At 41.3% G+C, this 19,513-nt stretch overlaps 1 protein-coding gene across 1 annotated transcript; it reads left to right on the top strand.

The window, feature by feature from the left end:
* The first annotated feature begins 11,656 nt into the window (after nucleotides 1-11,656).
* On the top strand, nucleotides 11,657-14,319 carry LOC123445309. The gene is made up of 2 exons (XM_045122270.1): nucleotides 11,657-11,825; nucleotides 11,930-14,319. The coding sequence occupies exon 2, from the start codon at nucleotides 11,931-11,933 to the stop codon at nucleotides 14,175-14,177; it is 2,247 nt and encodes a 748-aa protein (XP_044978205.1). The 5' UTR covers nucleotides 11,657-11,825; nucleotide 11,930; the 3' UTR covers nucleotides 14,178-14,319.
* The last annotated feature ends 5,194 nt before the right edge of the window (nucleotides 14,320-19,513 follow it).

Raw genomic sequence — 19,513 nt, 5'->3', positions numbered from 1 at the left:
CCTTGATAATTTGTCTTCGACTAAAACTGGTCTGGCAAGGCCCAACTTTGGAACTACATTTGCCTAATAACTAATGAACCACATAGGGAGTAATTAACCCGAGGAAATTTAATCAACCCCCGGGCCAGTGCTCCGCATGAGGGTTGGTCCAAACTGGCAGACTACGGGGCCACCGCGGGGCAACCCAAGGTTTGGTTTTACTCCTAGTGTGACCCATCCGTCGTGTCCTGAGAACGAGATACGCGCCTCCTATCGGGATCGTCGACACGTCGGGTGGCCTTGCTGGATTAGCTTTACCTTTGACGAAATATCTTGTGCATCGGGTTTCCGGTGATGCTTTGGGTTATCTCAGAGTTGAGGTTTTGCACTAAGGAGTCCGACGAGATCGCGAGTTTCGTTATCGAGGATTTCGATGCGGCTTGTGGTAATTTGTGATGGACTAGTTGGAGCACGCCTGCAGGGTTTACTCTTTCGGAAAGCCATGCCCACGGTTATGTGGCAACGTGGAAACTTTGTTTAATATCCGATTCTAGATAACTTGAAGTAAACTTAATTGAAAACTTGCCAACTGGGTGCGTAACCGTGAATGTCGCTTTCGCGAGCTCCTCCTCCGATCGAGGACACGGTGGGGTTATGTCTGACGTAAGTAGGTGTTCAGGATCATTCATTTGATCATTATTAGTTCACGTTCGATATGCGTAGATCATCCACCTCTTATTCTTGTACTCGTAAGTTAGCCACCTCAAATAAATGCTTAGTCGCTTGCTGCAGCCTCACACTTAACCATACCTCACCCATTAAGCTTTGCTAGTCTTGATACCTTTGGAAATTAGATTGGTGAGTCTCTGTGTCTCACAGATTACTACAACACCAGTTGCAGGTACAAGAAAAGAGTTACTTTGACATGAGCGCGTTGATTCATCATTTGGAGTTTCTTCTTCTTCATCATCGATCTAGGATGGGTTCCAGGCCGACAACCTGGGATAGCAAGGATGGACGTCGTTCTTTTATCGTTTGCTTTCGTCCGTAGTCAGACCCTACTCTTCTTCATTATGATTGATTATGTTGTTGTATCGATGTGACTCTGATGTAGCTTGTGGCAAGTGTAAGCCAATTCCATATACTCATCTATTTTGTACATGTACTTGTAACGATATCCATTCTTGCGAAACGACAAGATGTGCTTCTATCCCTGTCGAGGCCCTCGTGCCAAAATAAGGATAGGATCACATCTTGGGCGTGGCAAGGATGCACATCCCTCAAAGGTAACAAGCGTCAGTTGTATAAAGGAACAATCTCTTTAGTGATGCTCAATCACTTTGGGGTTTTTTGGGTTTTGGTTTGGGTGTTTGGGGTTTTTCCTCAGTGATGATTTTCTCTCAAAGTCTTCGAGGAATGGGTCGCTCTCAAATAACAAGTGCCAGTTTCTCTCGCGGAGCAGCCAACCAGCTAGTGGTCATGGGGACGGCTATTTATAGCCCGGGAGCAATCCCGACATGATTTGACATAAATGCCCCAATGATATGACCATTATGTAGATAAGGTTGGGGTCAGCTAGCGCGCGACGCAGCAACAGTCAAAACGTTTCAACTGTGAAAGTCCTCATGTCACTCATGTCCCTCGCTAGTAGGTACTCCCTCCTTTCCGGTTTATAGGGCTCATCTCAAAATTTTCAGATTTTCATTATATTGGGCTCATTTTGAGTCTAAGTGAGTTAAAGTGCTTTGAGTCTCACACCATATTTAATTCATAGAGTTTAGAGAAAGGAGATGAGTGGCTATGCATGCATCGTTTTCTACATCCACCATGCAAGTCCAATGAAAGGAAGGATGCTACATTTATTGCCTTGAAAATTGAATACGTGAGAAACATTTCATTGGCTTGTTTAAACTAGTGTCATCCACTCACAATTCACCTTGGTTGATGAGATTTCAGATTTGAGCCCTATAAACTAGAAAGAGGGAGTAATTCGCACTGGTGAAAAGCTAACTCCTTAGTTAGAGCAAATTCCTCACAGACCAGGAGATCTTCGTCTCTGACACTTAAGAATTTGACTAGAATGTAAAAGATTTCCAAAGGCTTCACTCGAAGGATTTGTATGTGTAGGCTTTGAGATGAGAATCACTTGGAAATTTTTCCTTAGTTTTACCTCTACCCTCTTTAACTATACGGTGGTCCTATGACACAAAATACATGAAATGAAACTACGAAAACAAAAATCTTCACGCTTCAAAGTCCTCGCATCAATTTCTTCACGAACACACCAATTTCCTCACTTTCAAATTCCTTGAGGAAATATCAAAGTCTTCAGCCGAAGACATACAATTTTAGGGGTCTGTATTCTTTGAATAATTCAAACTCCTTAGCGACTTATAGAGCCTGTGTACACTCACAAACATGTGAGTCGCTTAACCTATAAGTCTTCAATACACTAAAATTACTAAGGGGCACTAGATGCACTTACAATAAGAGTACTTTCAGGCCTGTCCTTTGCTAGAAAAAGGATCGGGATACCTTGCTGCACCTTTGCTACTATTGTTACTTGTCACTTGTTACGAGTTATCTTGCTACAAAACTATCTATCAATGTTACTTACACCACTTGCACAGAATACCTTGCTGAATTCTGCTTGTCATTTCCTTCTGCTCCTCATTGGGTTCGACACTCTTACTTATCAAAAGGACTACAATTGATTCCCTATACTTGTGGGTTATGATGACTCTTTTCTGGCGCCGTCTCCGGGGAGTTATGTGCCTTTGGTAAGTGGAAATTGGTAAGGAAACATTTTCGGTACGTGCTGAAATTTACTGTTGCTTGTCACTATGAATGGTCACCCTTTGAGTGGCTTGTTCGGGGCATCTTCGCCTCGAACAAAAGTTAAGGAAGTTGTTCCTCAACCTACGGAACATAATGAAAATATTTATTATGAGATTACTTCAGGTATGGTAGAGAAACCGTGGGCTAATCCTTATAACGGTTCAACTCATCCTGATTATCATTTGATATATTTCAATGTGATATGTGGATTGTTCAAGATTTCAGGTCTACCTGGAGGTAAAGATAAGAAGAAACTTTTCCCTTTATCTTTGTAGGGAAAAACATTAATGTGGTACAGGCTATTGGATGCTTTTGGATCATGGGACTAGAATCGCTTGAAGTTGGAATTTCATCAAAATTTTTATCCTATGCATCTAATTCATCATGATCGGAACTTTATTTGTAATTGTTGGCCTCATGAAGGAGAAAGTATCGCTCAAGCTTGGGGAGTCTTAAATCTATGATGCACACTCCCCCGACCATGAGCTCTTAGTGAATTGAGTATACAAAAAAAAATCATGCTCGACTTTCTCATGATGATCAAACATTACTCAATTCTAACGCTACCCGTTCCTATATGAAGGAGATTATTGAATTAAAATGGGATCTTCTCGAAAAGACTAAACACAATTCTGAAGATTGGAAACATCGATGAAGTTAAAGAGTCGGGTATAAAGCTTAATTTTGATTGCGTTAAATCTTTTATGGAAACTGCTTCTTTCCATGAGTTTAGCAGTAAATGTGGTCTTGACTCTGAGGTAGTAGCTACTTTCTATGAATCTTTCGCTACCTATGTTGATCTTCCCAAGGAGAAGTGGTTTAAATATCATCCTCTCATTGAAAAATTATTCGAGGAACGTGTTAAAATTAAGAAGGAAGAAATAATTGTTAACCATGTTGAATCAATTGTTCCTACTGCTTACATTGAGAAATTTCCATTTCCTGTTAGGATTAGGGAACATGCTAAGGCTACGATTATGGTTAATAAAATTTATGTTAGGACACCTAAACCTTCTAAACAAATAAATGTTGAGGCCAATGTTGCTATAGTTAAACATGTCTTAGTTGATAATATTGATGGGCACGTTATTTATCTCTGTGATGAAGCTACTAGAATTGCAAAACCTGTTATAAACGAGCGAAATGAGCTTGATAAAAAGAAACCAGTTGTAGGCATGCCTGTCATCTATGTTAAAATTGGAGATATTTGCTATCATGGCTTGTGTGGTATTGGTGCTAGTGTTAGTGTTATACCTTTTACATTATATCAAGAAATTGTGCATGATATAACACCCTGTGAGATTGAAGATATTGATGTCACTATTAAACTTGCAAGCCGTGATACTATTTCACCACTTGGGATTGTTAGAGATGTTGAAGTCTTGTGTGGAAAAGTCAAGTAGCCCACTGATTTCCTAGTGCTTGGTTCACAACAAGATAAATTTTGTCCCATTATATTTGGTAGACCTTTCTTGAATACTATTAACGATGGAATTAATTGTGCTACTCACAAGGTTAAAGTGAGATTTGATGATATGTCTCATGATTTTAATTTCTCCAAGTTTAGTAAACAACCACATGAAAAAGAATTGTCTAATAAAGATGAAATAATTGGTCTTGCTTCTATTGATGTACCTCCTATAGGTCCACTGGAACAATATTTGTTAGACCATGAAAATGATATGCATCTGAATGAAAGGAATGAAATAGATAAGATATTCTTTGATCAACAACCTATCCTTAAGCACAACCTAGCAGTTCATATTTCACGGGATCCTCCTCCATCCAAGGGAGATCCCATTTTTGAGCTTAAGACATTACCTGATACTTTGAAATATACTCATATTGATGATAAGAAGATATATCCTGTTTTTATGAGTGTTAACGTTTGAGAGCATGAAGAAAAGAGATTACTCAAAAATTTAAGAAAGCACAGGGTTGTTATTGGATATACTCTTGATGATCTTAAGGGCATAAGCCCCACTCTCTATGAGCAAAAGATTAATATGGAACGAGATGCTAAACCTGTCGTTGATCATCAACGATGTCTCAATCCTAAGATGAAAGAGGTGGTAAGAATTGAAATATTAAAACTCCCAGAGGCAAGTATAATTTATCCTATTGCTAATAGTAGATGGGTAAGTCTTGTTCAGTGTGTTCATAAGAAAGGCGGGATAACTGTTGTTCCTAATGATAAAAATAAACTTACTCCACAAAGAATAGTAACTGGTTATATGATGGTAATTGATTTCAAGAAATTGAATCAAGTTACTAGAAAAGATCATTACCCCTTGCCTTTTATTGATCAAATGTTAGAAAGATTATCCAAGCACACACACTTTTGTTTTCTTGATACATATTCTGGATTCTCTCAACTACCTGTGTCGAAAGAGGATCAAGAGAAAACCACCTCTACTTGTCCTTTTGGAACTTATGCTTATAGGTGTATGCCTTTTGGTCTATGCAATGCACCTACTACCTTTCAAAGATGTATGACCTCTATATTTTGTGACTTTTGTGAAAAGATTGTTGAGGTCTTCATTGATGATTTTTTTTGTTTACGAGTTTTCCTTTGACAATTGTTTGAGCAACCTCGATCGAGTTTTGCACAGATGTGAAGAAACTAATCTTGTCTTGAATTGGGAGAACTGCCACCTTATGGGAAATGAAGGTATAGTACTTGTTCATAAAATTTTCAAACGAGGTATTGAGGTGGACAAGGCCAAAGTTGATGCAATATAGAAATTGCCATGCCCAAGAGATATCAAAGTTGTAAGAAGTTTCCTTGGTCATGCTGGTTGCTATAGGCGTTTTATTAAAAAATTCTCAAAGATTTCTAGGCCATTAACTAATCTTCTTCAAAAATATATTCCTTTTGTTTTTGATGATGATTGTGTAGAAGCCTTCGAAATACTTAAGAAAGCCTTAATTTATGCACCTATTGTTCAACCACCTGATTAGAACTTACCTTTTGAAATCATGTGTGATGCTAGTGATTATGATATTGTTGTTGTTTTAGGGCAAAGGCTAGACAAAAAATTGAATGTTATTCATTATGCTAGTAAGACCCTAGATAATGCCAAAATAAATGATGGTACTAATGAAAAAAATCTTAGCAGTTGTGTTTGCATGTGTTAAATTTAGACCTTACATCGTTGATTCTAAAGTAACTATCAAAGTTGTTAGAATTGCGACTCAAGTCTTAGAATCCTATGATCTTACGGCCCAAACTACGCTCTCCGATTCTACGTTTTTTCTCATAAAATCTAAGTTTCTACGATCATGGTAGTTATGATTCTATGATTCACGATCCTAGCAACGGAGCTCCGATCCGATTCAGAATCAGGATTCTGACAATTTTGGTAACTATTCACATTGATCATGGTCCTATTAAATACCTTATGGAAAAGAAAGATGTTAAACCTAGACTTAACAGGTGAGTGCTTTTACTCCAAGAATTTGACTTGCATATCGTTGATAGGAAGGGAGATGAAAACCTTGTAGCAGATAACTTGTCTAAGATGGAAAATGTTCTTATGACCCACTGACTATTGATGATAATTTTCCTGATGATCAACTTGTTGTTATAAATACTTCACTTAGTACTCCTTGGTATGTGGATTATGCTAATTACATTGTTACTAAATATATTCTGTCTAGATTCACCTATCAACAAAAGAAAAAAATCTTCTATGATTTACAACATTACTTTTGGGACGACCCACATCTTTATAAATAAGGAGTACAAGATGTTATTGGACGTTTTATACCTAAGCATTAACACGAACATATCCTAAGGAAGTGTCATTCTGAAGCCAATGGAGGACACCATTCTGGTGAGAGAACTGCATACAAGGTATTACAATGTGGTTTCTTTTGGCCTACTCTTTTTAAAGATGCTCGTAAATATGTCCTTTCAGATTTGAGATGTATTAGAAATTAGTGTAATTTGATGATGTATGAAAATATTAATAAATGGGATTGAGTCACTTATGATAAGGTTAATTAATTCAGATTTGGTATTTAAAGATTCTTTTAGAAATTAATTTTGATCAATTCTTTCATATAAATACATTACTAAATATATGATGATGGGAGGAGGGACATAAAAACAGGACAAATGTGAGAGGTATGACGAAGATAAATCCGAAACAGAAACCTACCATCACGACCGTAGACACCTAATTTAAGAGTAGAGATTCCTTTCAAGTATCACTCTCATCTTATGTGTGCCACTTATCGCAACCTCGGAGTTTTCTCTTTTTCGTAGATCGATACTCTTAAAAGAGTTTATCTCTTAAAGCGTGCGTCCAAATTTCAAATCGTTTTCATCGTTGGGTTCCTAGCGTCGAGATCTTCAAAATTAGATCCCATATTGATAGGTTTTGATTAACTTTTTTTTTCAAGAAAAAAACTAGACGGAAAAACCATGCCTCTCGCGATAGAAAATAAATAAGAAAATATTTTATTTTTATTTCTGAGAGGCATGGTCGTGCCTCTCACGAAGACAAAATAATGCTTCTCGCGGAAGCAAAACCGCGACCCTCGCAAAAAGCAGAAAACACGTTTTTTTCGTTTCCGAGAGGCACGACCGTGCCTCTTGCGGAAGCAAAACCGTAACCCTCGTAAAAAAACAAAAAAACATGTTTTTTCGTTTTCGAAAGGCACGACCGTGCCTCTCACGGAAGAAAAATCGTTTCTCTCACGTAAAAACACAATTTTTGGAAAGCATAAAGGGTTGTTTGAAAGGAGTTTTTCAAAGGAAAACCTCGATAGAGCTAGTTGAACATTGAGCATCAAGATCTATAGAGATAGATCAAAACGCTAAATAGAACTTTCAATGAAATGCATGCCTTGACAAGTTTTTGAAGAATTCAAAATAGATCAGCAAAGAAGGAGTTCTTGGCTGTGTTGTAAGGTGTGAATTTGAGTAAGACTCAAAGCCCGACCACGGCAGAAGAAAGAGAAAGAACGAAGGTTGTCCCCTATGCCTTAGTTGTAGGCTCTAAAGTATGCCATGTTGTGTACCGCACCTAATGTCTGCCTTGCCATGAGTCTGTCATGGGGTACAAAGAGTGATCCAGGATTGAATCACTGAACAACGGTCAAAATTATCCTTAGTAACTAGCGGGCTAAGGAAATTTTCTCGTTTATGGAGGTGATTAAAGAGTTCGTCGTAAAGGGTTATGTCGATGCAAGCTTTGACACTAATCTGAATAACTCTGAGTAGTAAACCGGATTCGTATAGTGGAGTAGTCATTTGGAATAGTTCCAAATGGCACGTAGTAGCAGCATCTATAGGATGACATAGAGATTTGTAAAGCACACACGGATCTGAAAGGTTAAGATCCGTTGACTAAAAAAACCTCTCTCACAAGCAAGACATGATCGAACCCTAGAACTGTATGGGTGTTATATTCACTACAATCACACAGTGATGTGAACTAGATTATTGACTCTAGTGCAAGTGGGAGATTGTTGGAAATATGCCCTAGATGCAATAATAAATTGGTTATTATTATATTTCCTTGTTCATGATAATCGTTTATTATCCATGCTAGAATTGTATTGATTGGAAATTCAAATACATGTGTGGATACATAGACAACACACTGTCCCTAGTGAGCCTCTAGTTGACTAGCTCGTTGATCAAAGATGGTCAAGTTTTCCTGACCATAGACAAGAGTTGTCATTTTATAACGGGATCACATCATTAGGAGAATGATGTGATTGACAAGACCCAAACAATAAACGTAGCATATGATCGTGTCAGTTTATTGCTACTGTTTTTCTGCATGTCAATGTATCTGTTCCTATGACCATGAGATCATGCAACTCCCGAACACTGGAGGAATACCTTGTGTGTATCAAACGTCGCAACGTTACTGGGTGACTATAAAGGTGCTCTACAGGTATCTCCAAAGGTGTCTGTTGGGTTGGCATGGATCAAGACTGGGATTTGTCACTCCGTGTGACAGAGAGGTATCTCGAGGCCAACTCGGTAATACAACATCATAACAAGCCTTGCAAGCAATGTGACTAAGGAGTTAGTTACGGGATCTTGTACTACGGAACGAGTAAAGAGACTTGCCGGTAACGAGATTGAACTAGGTATGGAGGTACCGACGATCGAATCTCAGGCAAGTAACATACTGAAGGACAAATGGAACAACATACGGGATTAACTGAATCCTTGACATAGAGGTTCAAATGATAGAGATCTTTGTAGAATATGTAGGAGCCAATATGGACATCCAGGTTCCGCTATTGGTTATTGACCGGAGAATGTCTCAGGTCCTGTCTGCGTAGTTCTCGAACCCGTAGGGTCTGCCCACTTAAGGTTCGGTGACGTTTCGGTATAGTTGAGTTATAGGCGTTGGTAACCGAAAGTTGTTCGGAGTATCGTATGAGATCCCGAACGTCACGAGGAGCTCCGGAATGGTTCGGAGGTAAACATTGGTATATAGGAAGTCCTGTTTTGGTCACCGGAAAAGTTTTGGGCTCATCGTTAGTGTACTCGGAGTGCCTGGAGGGTACCGGGGACCATTGGGAGGGGTGTCACGCCCCGAGGGGCTTTATGGGCTGTGGAGGATACAAACCAGCCCCTAGTGGGCTGACATAAGCTCCCACTAAGGCCCATGAGGTTTGAGAGGCAATAACCCAAAGGTGGAAAAGGTAGAAAGGGTTTCCAAGTGGAAAGGAGGAATCCTACTCCTAGTAGGATTGGAGTAGGACTCCTCCACCTCCAATTTCGACCAAACCTTGAGGGTTTGAGGCTGCCTCCTCCCTCCCTCCCTCCTATATATACTAGAGGTATTGAGGGTTTTTGAGACACACAGTTTCATCCACGTGCTAACCTCTCCTCTAGTTTGTAGTTCTTCCTGTAGATCGGTTTTCTGCGGTGCTTAGGAGAAGCCCTGCAGGAATAGATCACCACCATCACCGGTGCGCGTCACGCCGTCGGAGAACTCATGTACTTCCCCGTCTCTCTTGCTGGATCGAGAAGGCGGGGGTCGTCATCGAGCTGTACGTGTGTTGAACGCGGAGGTGCCGTCCGTTCGACACTAGATCGGGATGGATCGTGATGGGATCGCGGGACGGATCGTGATGAGATCGCGGAACGGGTTGCGATTTGAATCACGAAGATGTTCCACTACATCAACCGCGTTATATATGCTTCCACTTTGCGATCTACAAGGGTATGTAGATTCACTCTCCCCTCTCGTAGATGATCATCACCATGGATAGGTATTGCGTGTGCGTAGGAATTTTTTTGTTTTCCATGCTACGTTCCTCAACAGCCTCTGGCAAAAACAAAAACAAAAAATACATTTTTTGTTTCCGAAAGGCATAAACTAGCCTCTCACGAAAGCAAAATCGTGTCTCTTATAGAAAAAAAACAGGTAAATAGAAAAAAACCAGATAACGTGTTTTTTCTTGTAATTTTTTTAAAGTTTGTTTTTCATCAAAAACTAAGAAAGATCGATGAAAAAAACCACAAAAAAACCCGGAAAAACCAATTAAAAACAAAAACACGTGCGAAAAAGTACAAAAAAAAACGCTTAAAACACGACGCGTGATGACGGGTGAGAGCGCCAAGTGACGACGCGTGGAAAGGAGTGCTCCCTGAGTAACTGAACCGCACTCCTTTCACTCCGCTGGGTTATTCTTGTTTCTACCTATTCGGTCCACAATTTATACAAACGAGCACTCCGAAGCTGGCTATTGACTTGCCAGCCCATTCGCTTGTCCCTCTCGGGAGGCCTGGCCCACGAGGGGAGCGGTGGGGTCGCCGCCATAGCGTAGGCCACAGAGCGAAGTTGTAGAGCTCGAACCGACCATTGACCCCTATTGGGGAAGTCAATGCGCTCGCCGTAGCGGCGCCGAAGAGTCAAACCCCAAATCGTGGCAGAAATCGGCGTCCCCGCGCTAGGGTTCAGGGACACCTCGATTCGAATTCGTCCCCCGTCCCAGCCGATGGGCGCGGCAGGCGAGGTTCCGGCCCCGTTCCGGCTTCGTGCCATGGAGCATGATTGTCGATTTGTATCGACGGGGATCGAGTCCGGCTCTGACGAGGATTTCTGATGAACCGTGCCTCTAAAGATTCATGGAATGTGGCTATACTGATTGATGAACGTGACTCTGAATATTGATGAAACATGCCTCTAAAGATTCATTGACCGTGCCTCCTGTCACCGCATAACATATCCCCATTTGATTATTTTCTTGTATTACAACCGTGCCTCTAGAGATTCATGAACCGCGCCTCTAAAGCTTCATTGACCGTGACTTTAAAGAGTTTTAATATCTAACGCTTGCATTTCAGGGTTGTGAAACCGAGTTAAAAGTTGACATTTGATCGTGTTGGAAGCTCCCACCCATAATTTTGTTTGAAATATAAATTTTTAAAAAATACAATGAAAAAAACCCAAAAAGGAAAACAGAGAACCAACATACCTTGCCAATAAAGAAAAAACTGAAAACAAAAATACTTTAAAGGGTTAGCTGAAAAATGTACGAAACCAGAAATCGAAAAGAAAAAAACTAAAAAAGTCCCTCATGTTTCTTTACCTAGGGACTAAAAGGGACTTTTTAGTCTAGTCCCTGGGTAAAGAAACACCACCTAACTTGCCCTCAGAAACGATATTTTTTGGGTTATACCAAACGTGTTTTCTAGCCTGGCAAAGATATAACTGATTTTGCTTGGGGTCCAAACGCACCCAGTTGCTCGCTTGCTCTCCTATTGACTTGCCAGCCCATTCGCTTGTCGGTCTGGGGAGGCCTAGCCCACGAGGGAAGCGGTGGGGTCGCTGCCACACCGTAGGCCACAGAATGAAGTTGTAGAGCTCGAACCGGCCATTGACCCCTACTGGGGAAGTCGCTGCGCTCGCCGTAGCAGCGCCGAAGAGTCAAACCCCAAATCGCGGCGGAAATCGCCGTCCCCGCGCTAGGGTTCAGGGGCACCTCGATTCGAATTCGTCCCCCGTCCCGGCCGGTGGGCGCGGCAGGTGAGGTTCCGGCTTCGTGCCACGGAGCGTGATTGCCGATTTGTATCGCACGGGGATCGAATGCGGGGATCGAGTTCGGCTCTGACGAGGATTTCTGGCTGCAGGATGGAGGATGGGGACGGCGAGGCGGACCGGGAGGCGATCTCGGCGAGGATGCGGGCCGGGGACTACACCGGCGCCAGGACGCTGCTGCTGGAGACGCTCCAGACCAACCCCGGCCTCGACGGCGCCGTCGAGATGCTCGCCGTGCTGGAGGTCCTCTGCGCCGCCCCCGCCGGCCGCACGCCGCACTGGTACCGGGCCCTCCAGGTCCTGCCCGGGGACGGCGCCGCCGCCATCGAGGCGCGGCACAGGGCCCTCCTGGCCCAGCTGGAGCCCGTCAGGGACGCCCTCCCCGGCGCCGACCTGGCGCTCCGTCTCGTCCACGACGCCTACAAGGTGCTGTCCGACCCGGCCAAGAGGGCCAGCTTCGACTCGAGCAACACGGCGGGGGGTTCGGTCAAGCAGATGGCAGTTGGTGCGTTTAGCAGTGCTCACGCTGACTTGCGGCGTGATTCCATTTCGCAGACCGAACGGATGCATGTCGATGGGTCAGCAACTCCTCTCGGCACAAATCCTGACCTGGATAGAGTAAAAAGCGTGGACACGAAGCATGTTTGGCAGGTTGACCGACCATTTTTGGATGTAGGAAATTGTTCAAACGTGGCTAGTTCTTCCAAAACCAAGAGGACCGATCATTGCTTTTTAGGTGATGATGGTGAGTTCGAGTTGCCTGAGGAAAACCATGCAGACAAGAAGCTTAAGAGTGCATGGGAGAAGGACGTGTATTCTGTGTCCTCTTCGGAGGAAGATCCCGACGGCTGCTTTGCTGATCTCTCAGATGCCATACAAGATGACCCCTGCTCTAGTCAACAGTATGACCATCATAACTTTGAGGAGGACAGATCGATACACCAGTTTGCTACTGGCCAGATCTGGGCAGGTTATGACTGGGAGAAGTTTCCTCGCAGATATGCACGAATAAATAAAGTTTTGACAGATAAGATGCAGCTATATGTATCGTGGTTCAAACCATGCCCGCAATCTCATGAAGAGAAGGAGTGGTTAATTGCAAGCTTGCCATTCGTCTGTGGAACCTTCATTGCTGAAGAACGGCAAATGTCGCTATCTTCTCTGAGTATGTTCTCCCACGAAATATCTTGTGATAATGTAAATCAGCATCTTGAATTATATCCCCGGAGAGGAGAAGCATGGGCCATCTACAGTGACTGGGACATTGGGTGGTGCAGTAATCCTGAAATGCGGAAGAAGAGTGCCTTTTCTGCTGTAGAAATTCTTACCAGTTATTCAGAAGACTCAGGTTGTACAGTTGCACCCTTGGTAAAGGTAGATGGATTTAAAAGTGTTTTCCAGAGGTACATGAGGAGTGGGAGGGAGCAGGTATTACAAGTCTGTAGTGACAATCTGCTCATGTTTTCTCACATGATCCCTTCATTTAGATTTACTCATGATGCTGGGACAGTCCTGGAGCTTGAACATTCTATTGTACCAGAAAATCTGCAGCATCAAAATACATTGGCAAGTGTGACTCCTTTGTCCCCGCTTTCTGGTTTGCATAGTGACACAAATGGCTTTCATGAAGGAGTGATGAACTACAATAATAATTTAGGTTCAGGTATTTCCCAGCAAGGAGTGATGAACTACAATAACAAATTGTCACCTGAAGATTTTATGGAGGGGCAGATATGGGCTGTGTACGATGCTCGGGATCGGATGCCTAGGTCTTATGTCAGAATAATCCATGTGGTTTCAGATGCTACAGTTTTTGTGTTGAAGTTGGAACCACATCCAATGCTTAATGAAGAAATACGATGGGTTGAAGATGGTTTACCGGTTGCTTGTGGGGTATTTCGAGCTGGCACTGAAACTACTTACAAGGACATATCAGCTTTCTCTCATCCTGTACAGTGTGACTGGAGTTCAAAGAAGTTTTTCTATCGAATCTTCCCGAAGAAAGGGGAAATATGGGCAATGTACAAAAATTGGAAGATTACCTTAAATGGCACTGATATTGACAAATGTGAACCTCGCATGGTTGAGATCCTCTCAGATTATACTGATGAGAATGGAGTTAATGCATGCAGCTTGACTCGCGTAAAAGGCTGCTTATCATTTTTCCAGAGAGCATCGCTGGAAGATTTCCATTTGACAAGGTGGATTTCAAAGTCTGAAATGCTCAGCTTTTCCCATCGAGTTCCTGCTTTTATTGTCATTGAAATCAGAGAGCGTGATATACCACAAGGGTCGTGGCACCTGGAACCAAGTGCCCTACCTCTTAGGAGCATACATTGACGAGTCAAAACATAGCAGCTGAAGTTTATGAATCAACCCTTTTGTTTTTCACTTTGAATAGATTTATTGCCTTTGTCTATGCTCTTGTCAAGTCTTGATTGTTCTATTCATCAAGGGGATTGTTTATTCACCTTTTCCTTCATCGTGCCATCATTTTGCAATGGTTATATCTTCTTTCCTCTTCTTTACCAATAGCAGACCAGCACTGACACATTAAATCATGGAAGTAAGATTCCTTAGCATAAATAAACATATGCAACACCAAACATTTTTTTGATAAACCGAAACTTCGACTACCCTATAGCAACAATCGAAGTGTTGGCTTACTGTAGCTGCTGCCAGCAAATTTCTTCAACCTAATTGGAATTTTTGTTATGTCACTGCAGCATTATATTGCCCTTGTCACGTCATCAACTGTATGTTGCCGTGTTCACTATTACTGCTTGCCAGTAGATGCTACTAGCAGGTTCCCAGTTGCAGATATCTTAGCTCTGGCTCTGCTATTCTTCTGGTTGACTTCTTGACAATTCTGTGGATGGGGAATCCTGTTTATGTGTGTGAGATCTGCTGATGTCGGGTTGGTGCCTAAGAAAGCAAGGTTGCAGTCACCAACCAATAAAGGGGCCTGGTAATGTTCTCTATGTATGAGCCTATGAGGGCATCCAGAATATGGTTGTCAATAGTTCTATTATGATAAGATTTTAATGATAAGGTTCTTAGGGCCACACATTGATAGTTTGAAACATAGCAGCAGAAGTTTACCCAGTTGTCATGAACATCCATTTCTTTGTTGGTTCACTTTTAAGTTTTAACTGATCTGTGCCTCTATTTACGCTCTTATCTTGATTTTTTATTTGTCAAGAGTTGTTTGGTCACCCTTTTCTTTGTTGTACCATTCTTTTGCGATGGGTCTATCTTCTCCCCTCTGTTTTACTAATCGCAGACAAGGACTGACGCAGTAAAACATGGAACTCTGTTCTTTTTATAATGAACACAAAACATGCAATAGGAAACATTCTTTGATGTACTGTAACTTGGACTACCCTGAAGTCAATTAATATGGCATCTTACATAGTTGTTGTACCAAAATTCTTGAACTAGGGCTGAACTCTTGTTATGTTTTAAGCTACATAGCTTCTGTAAACTTTGGCCTTGTCCTGTAGAACTAGAGATAAATTTATGTTATGTTTACATTTCGACTTCTAATATTCTGTCACTAGATGCTACTAACAGGTTCCTAGTTGGGTGTATCTTCTCTCCAACCCTGCTGTCCTTCTGTTTGCTTGTTGGTTGGAGTTCTTTGGATGGGGAATCCCATCAATTACACTGCTAATATTTTTTTTTACCAAGATGGAACGTAAAGGTAGATGAATGGTTGGAAGTTGATGTGATGTTTGTGAGATCTGCTGATGTTGCGCTGGTGCGTAAGAAAATCAATTTCTGTCAATGCTTATAGCACTAGGGCGATATTTACCATTCTAGAACACCCATTGGTTTCTAACTGAACCAATAACCCTTGAAACTACTGTAAATTTTGTCGAATTCCATGTTGCTTGTTTTCTTTTGCTCAGTTTCAGCCTTGTATTTTGGTCTAAAGGAAAAAAAATGGTAGAATAAGTACTGTATTTTGTGGTTCTTTTGCATAAGGAACGCCATCAAATTAGACACTATGGTGATCTACTGATCTGAATATCCTTTTGTCAACAAGACTTTATTGTGCTCACTGCATTGTTTGCAACTAGATGCTACTAGCAGGTTTCTAGTTTGGGATATCTTCGCTCTGATACTGCTGTTCTTGTGGTTGCAGTCCTAATTATTTTTTACTGCGGTTGAATGTTAACATAGATGAATGGATGGACAATGATGTTTATGTGTGTGAGATCTGCTGATGTCTGAGTCGACGCCTAAGAAAGCAAAGTTTCAATCACCAACCAATAAAGGGGCCTGGTAATGTTCTCTATGTATGCGGGTGTTCAGAATATTGTTGTCAATAGTTCTATTATGTTTCGAATAATATGGTTCTTAGGGCCATGGATGGACAGTTTGAAACACAGGAGCAGAAGTTAACCCAGTTGTAATCAATCAACCTTTTCCTGTTCTTGATCGATTGTCTCTTTTAAGTTCTTAACTCATAGTTTTATCTGTCAAGAGTTGTTTGTTCACCTTTTCCTTCATTGTACCATCCTTTTGCTACGGGCCCATCTTCTCACCACTGTTTTACCAACGACAGACAAGGACTGCCGCGGTAAAACATGGAACTCAGTTTTTTTAATAACAAAACACAAAATATGCAACATCAAACATTCTTTGATATACTGTAACTTGGACTACCCTGAAAACAACAAATGAGATGGTATCTTAACTAGAGTTGATTTTTTGTTATGTTTTACTTTGCCGTGCCATTTAACTATCAGTTTCCATTTCCACTGCTACTACATGTTCCTAGTTAGGGATATCTCGTCTCTGATCCTGCTGTTCTTCTGGTTGCTTCTTGTTAAGAGTTCTTTGGACGGGGAATCCCATCGATTACACTGCTAATATTTTTTACTGCGATGGAACATAAAGGTTGATGAATGTTTGGAAGCTGATGTGATATTTGTGAGATCTGCTGATGTTGCGTTGGTGCCTAATAAAGAGGCCTGGGAATGTTTCTCTATGTATCAGGTCATCCAGAATACCTTTACCAATGTTTCTATCACGATTATAATATGGCAGGTCCCCGTATCAAGAAGTGAGATTTGCAAAACTATAGACAATTGAATGACGTCTTGTGATGCCGCCCTTACGCAGTTGCTTAAGCAGTTTAAACATCATCATATAGGATTTGCTTTGTTCAATTGTCATAGTAGTACCGATCAAATACAGCCGACCTTTGGGAGGCGCCAAATATTGCTTTCTTGCTGCTGCCATTTGCATTACTTGTAAGCCTGGTTTGGTACTTGATGATTATTATCTTTACTTTAAGCAATTTTCTGTCCATGCTTATATCATTACTGTGATATTTACCCTTGCAGTACAATCATTGGCATCTAACTGAATAACAAAATCTTAAACACTGGGGTTTTACCCAATTCGTGTGTGCTTGTTTTGTTTTGCTCAGTTTCAGCCTCGTACCTTGGTCCATTCAAAGGAAACGATAGGCTAGGATAAGCACTGTATTTTGTGGTCCTTTCGTGTAACGTACGTGCTTCTAAATGTCCTTTTTGTCAACAAGACTTTATGGCGTTCGTTGTATTGTTGTCGTTCGAAGTACGCAACTAGTTTTCAATACGTCCAAATACCCCCCCTGATTTTTAACTTGGTAGTACCGGAATAATATTTGGCCAGTCATGATCTATGTGTTTTTCTTGTGCTTAAAATACAACTAGTTCTAAGTATTTGTAGACGCAAGCCCGAAGTTTCCTGCCCTGCAACTTGCTTGAGAAATAGTTAAGAATGACAGAGATAGACGAAGTCATGGTGTTCTGGTTATTTTCATGTGCTAAGATTCAACTGTTTTTAGTGGTGTTCTGGTTATTTTCATGTGCTAAGATTCAACTGTTTTTAATGGTGTTCTGGTTATTTTCATGTGCTAAGATTCAACTGTTTTTAAGTGTTTGTATCGCACATGCAACTCCGAAAGCTTCCTAGTTTCCAGCTGGCTTAAGAAGCACTTGAGAATGATAGAGATGTATGGGTTCATGATGCAGTGAGAGGCGTGAAGCATTCTGTTGTGTACTTGTACTAACAACCATTTACAGATCAATTGCTTCATCTACCATCCTCATGTCGGTATCACGGCCCAAAAATATGGCGAAAATGTCACTTGGGAAAGCTACACATTGTGTGGTAAGGCTCAAAGTGGAAATTATTGTTGTCCTAACTGATGTTGAAACTTGAAAGTGCAATCTTGGTCACTAGCGTGCTCAGCAAGGGGAAGTAGGTGAGACCAAGAATGTTAGAAACACCCCTTGGTTCTTACATGAAGCATTCTTGAGCATTTCCGAACTTCCCTTTTGCGCTTGAGCTAAATTCTTTTGATTTGCGTCAGTATAATTTTAACTTTCTGACTGCCAGTTTTGGAATCTGTCGGTTAGTCCTTTTTTGTGTGAATCCTTTTTGTCATTATGAATGTTCCTTTGTACTCCGTATATGTCAACACTCAGATGCTATAAGCTATCAAGAATGAGTTAGCTGCTAAGGTAGCTGTGTTCCTTTGAATTCCAAGCTGAATTGTTGAGATTTGTCTTTCAAGCTGTATTTTGCCTTTAGCACAACAACCTAGTTATGAGGACTTATTTGTCGATTCAAGCAATACAAATACTACCCTTTCGGTGTGGGTGGGCATTGAATGCACGCGGGTGATGTTCTTCTTTTCTTGCTCCACTTCTGAGAGGATGATAGTTCCTCTTTGCCTACTCATTTGAAAAACGCGTGATTTGATCTCTTGTCCAGTTCTTTTTTACCGTGAGCGTTTAAGGATGTGATAGTATATTCAGTCCATAGTAAACGACACTTGATATACCTTCTAGGGGGTAGTGTACCTAAAGAGCACTTTGGTTCGTTCTTTTATATTACTGAAACATTTTGTTCCTTTTGACCGAGGGATTATCTTGTTTTAGTTCTGTGGTTTGAGGGAACGACAGCTCCTCTCCGCCCACTCATTAGTCATTCGTGTAGTTTGATCTTTCTTATTCAGAACCTTTTTTCCCATGCAAGTTTAAGGATGTGATTGTATAACCAGTTCATACCAAACGATACTGGGGATACCTAAGAGGTAGGGGGTGTAGTATACCTAAAGAGCACTTTGATTCTTTCTTCTATACAAAGGATGAAACATTTTGTTTCTTTTGACCGGAACCCTTCTGATCTGCAATACCCACCCTGCTGATTGCGTTTTTTAATCTCCACGCTGCAAGGTGCCAACGAGTAAGTTCTCTGCCGTGTATGATTGTACAAATACAAGATTCTAATGGGAATATAAATAACCGTCCGTATCTGATGTACGACCCTCTCTTTACTGCATATTGTGTTGTTGTACTGTCACCATTATATTTCACCTTCCCTTTTGACCATTTCACTCTTAACCGAAAAATAAAATTGTGACTATTTTACCCGCTTTGCTTGCTTGCTCTCAAGACCTTTGGATTGGAGAGCACTGCAAGTCACCTTTCTGCCATGGTGGCTTGTTTGTTTCTACAACATAGTACTTCCTCTGTAAACTAATATAAGAGTGATAAAGAGTAAAAAGTGCAGAAGGAATCCAATACGAAGTGGAAAGTGGGGCCACCTGCATAGAATTGGAGATCCCAAACTGTCATTATATCCCAGTCACCCAATGGGACTGGCTGTCTTTG

Source organism: Hordeum vulgare, chromosome 3H (genome assembly GCF_904849725.1).
Source record: "Hordeum vulgare subsp. vulgare chromosome 3H, MorexV3_pseudomolecules_assembly, whole genome shotgun sequence".
NCBI lineage: Eukaryota > Viridiplantae > Streptophyta > Magnoliopsida > Poales > Poaceae > Hordeum > Hordeum vulgare.
The sequence above is the reverse complement of the archived record's forward strand: the minus strand, read 5'-3'. Positions and strand labels throughout refer to the sequence as shown.

Coding starts and splice junctions, on each gene's coding strand:
- LOC123445309 (XM_045122270.1), top strand. CDS start 11,931: ATGGAGGATGGGGACGGCGAGGCGGACCGGGAGGCGATCTCGGCGAGG.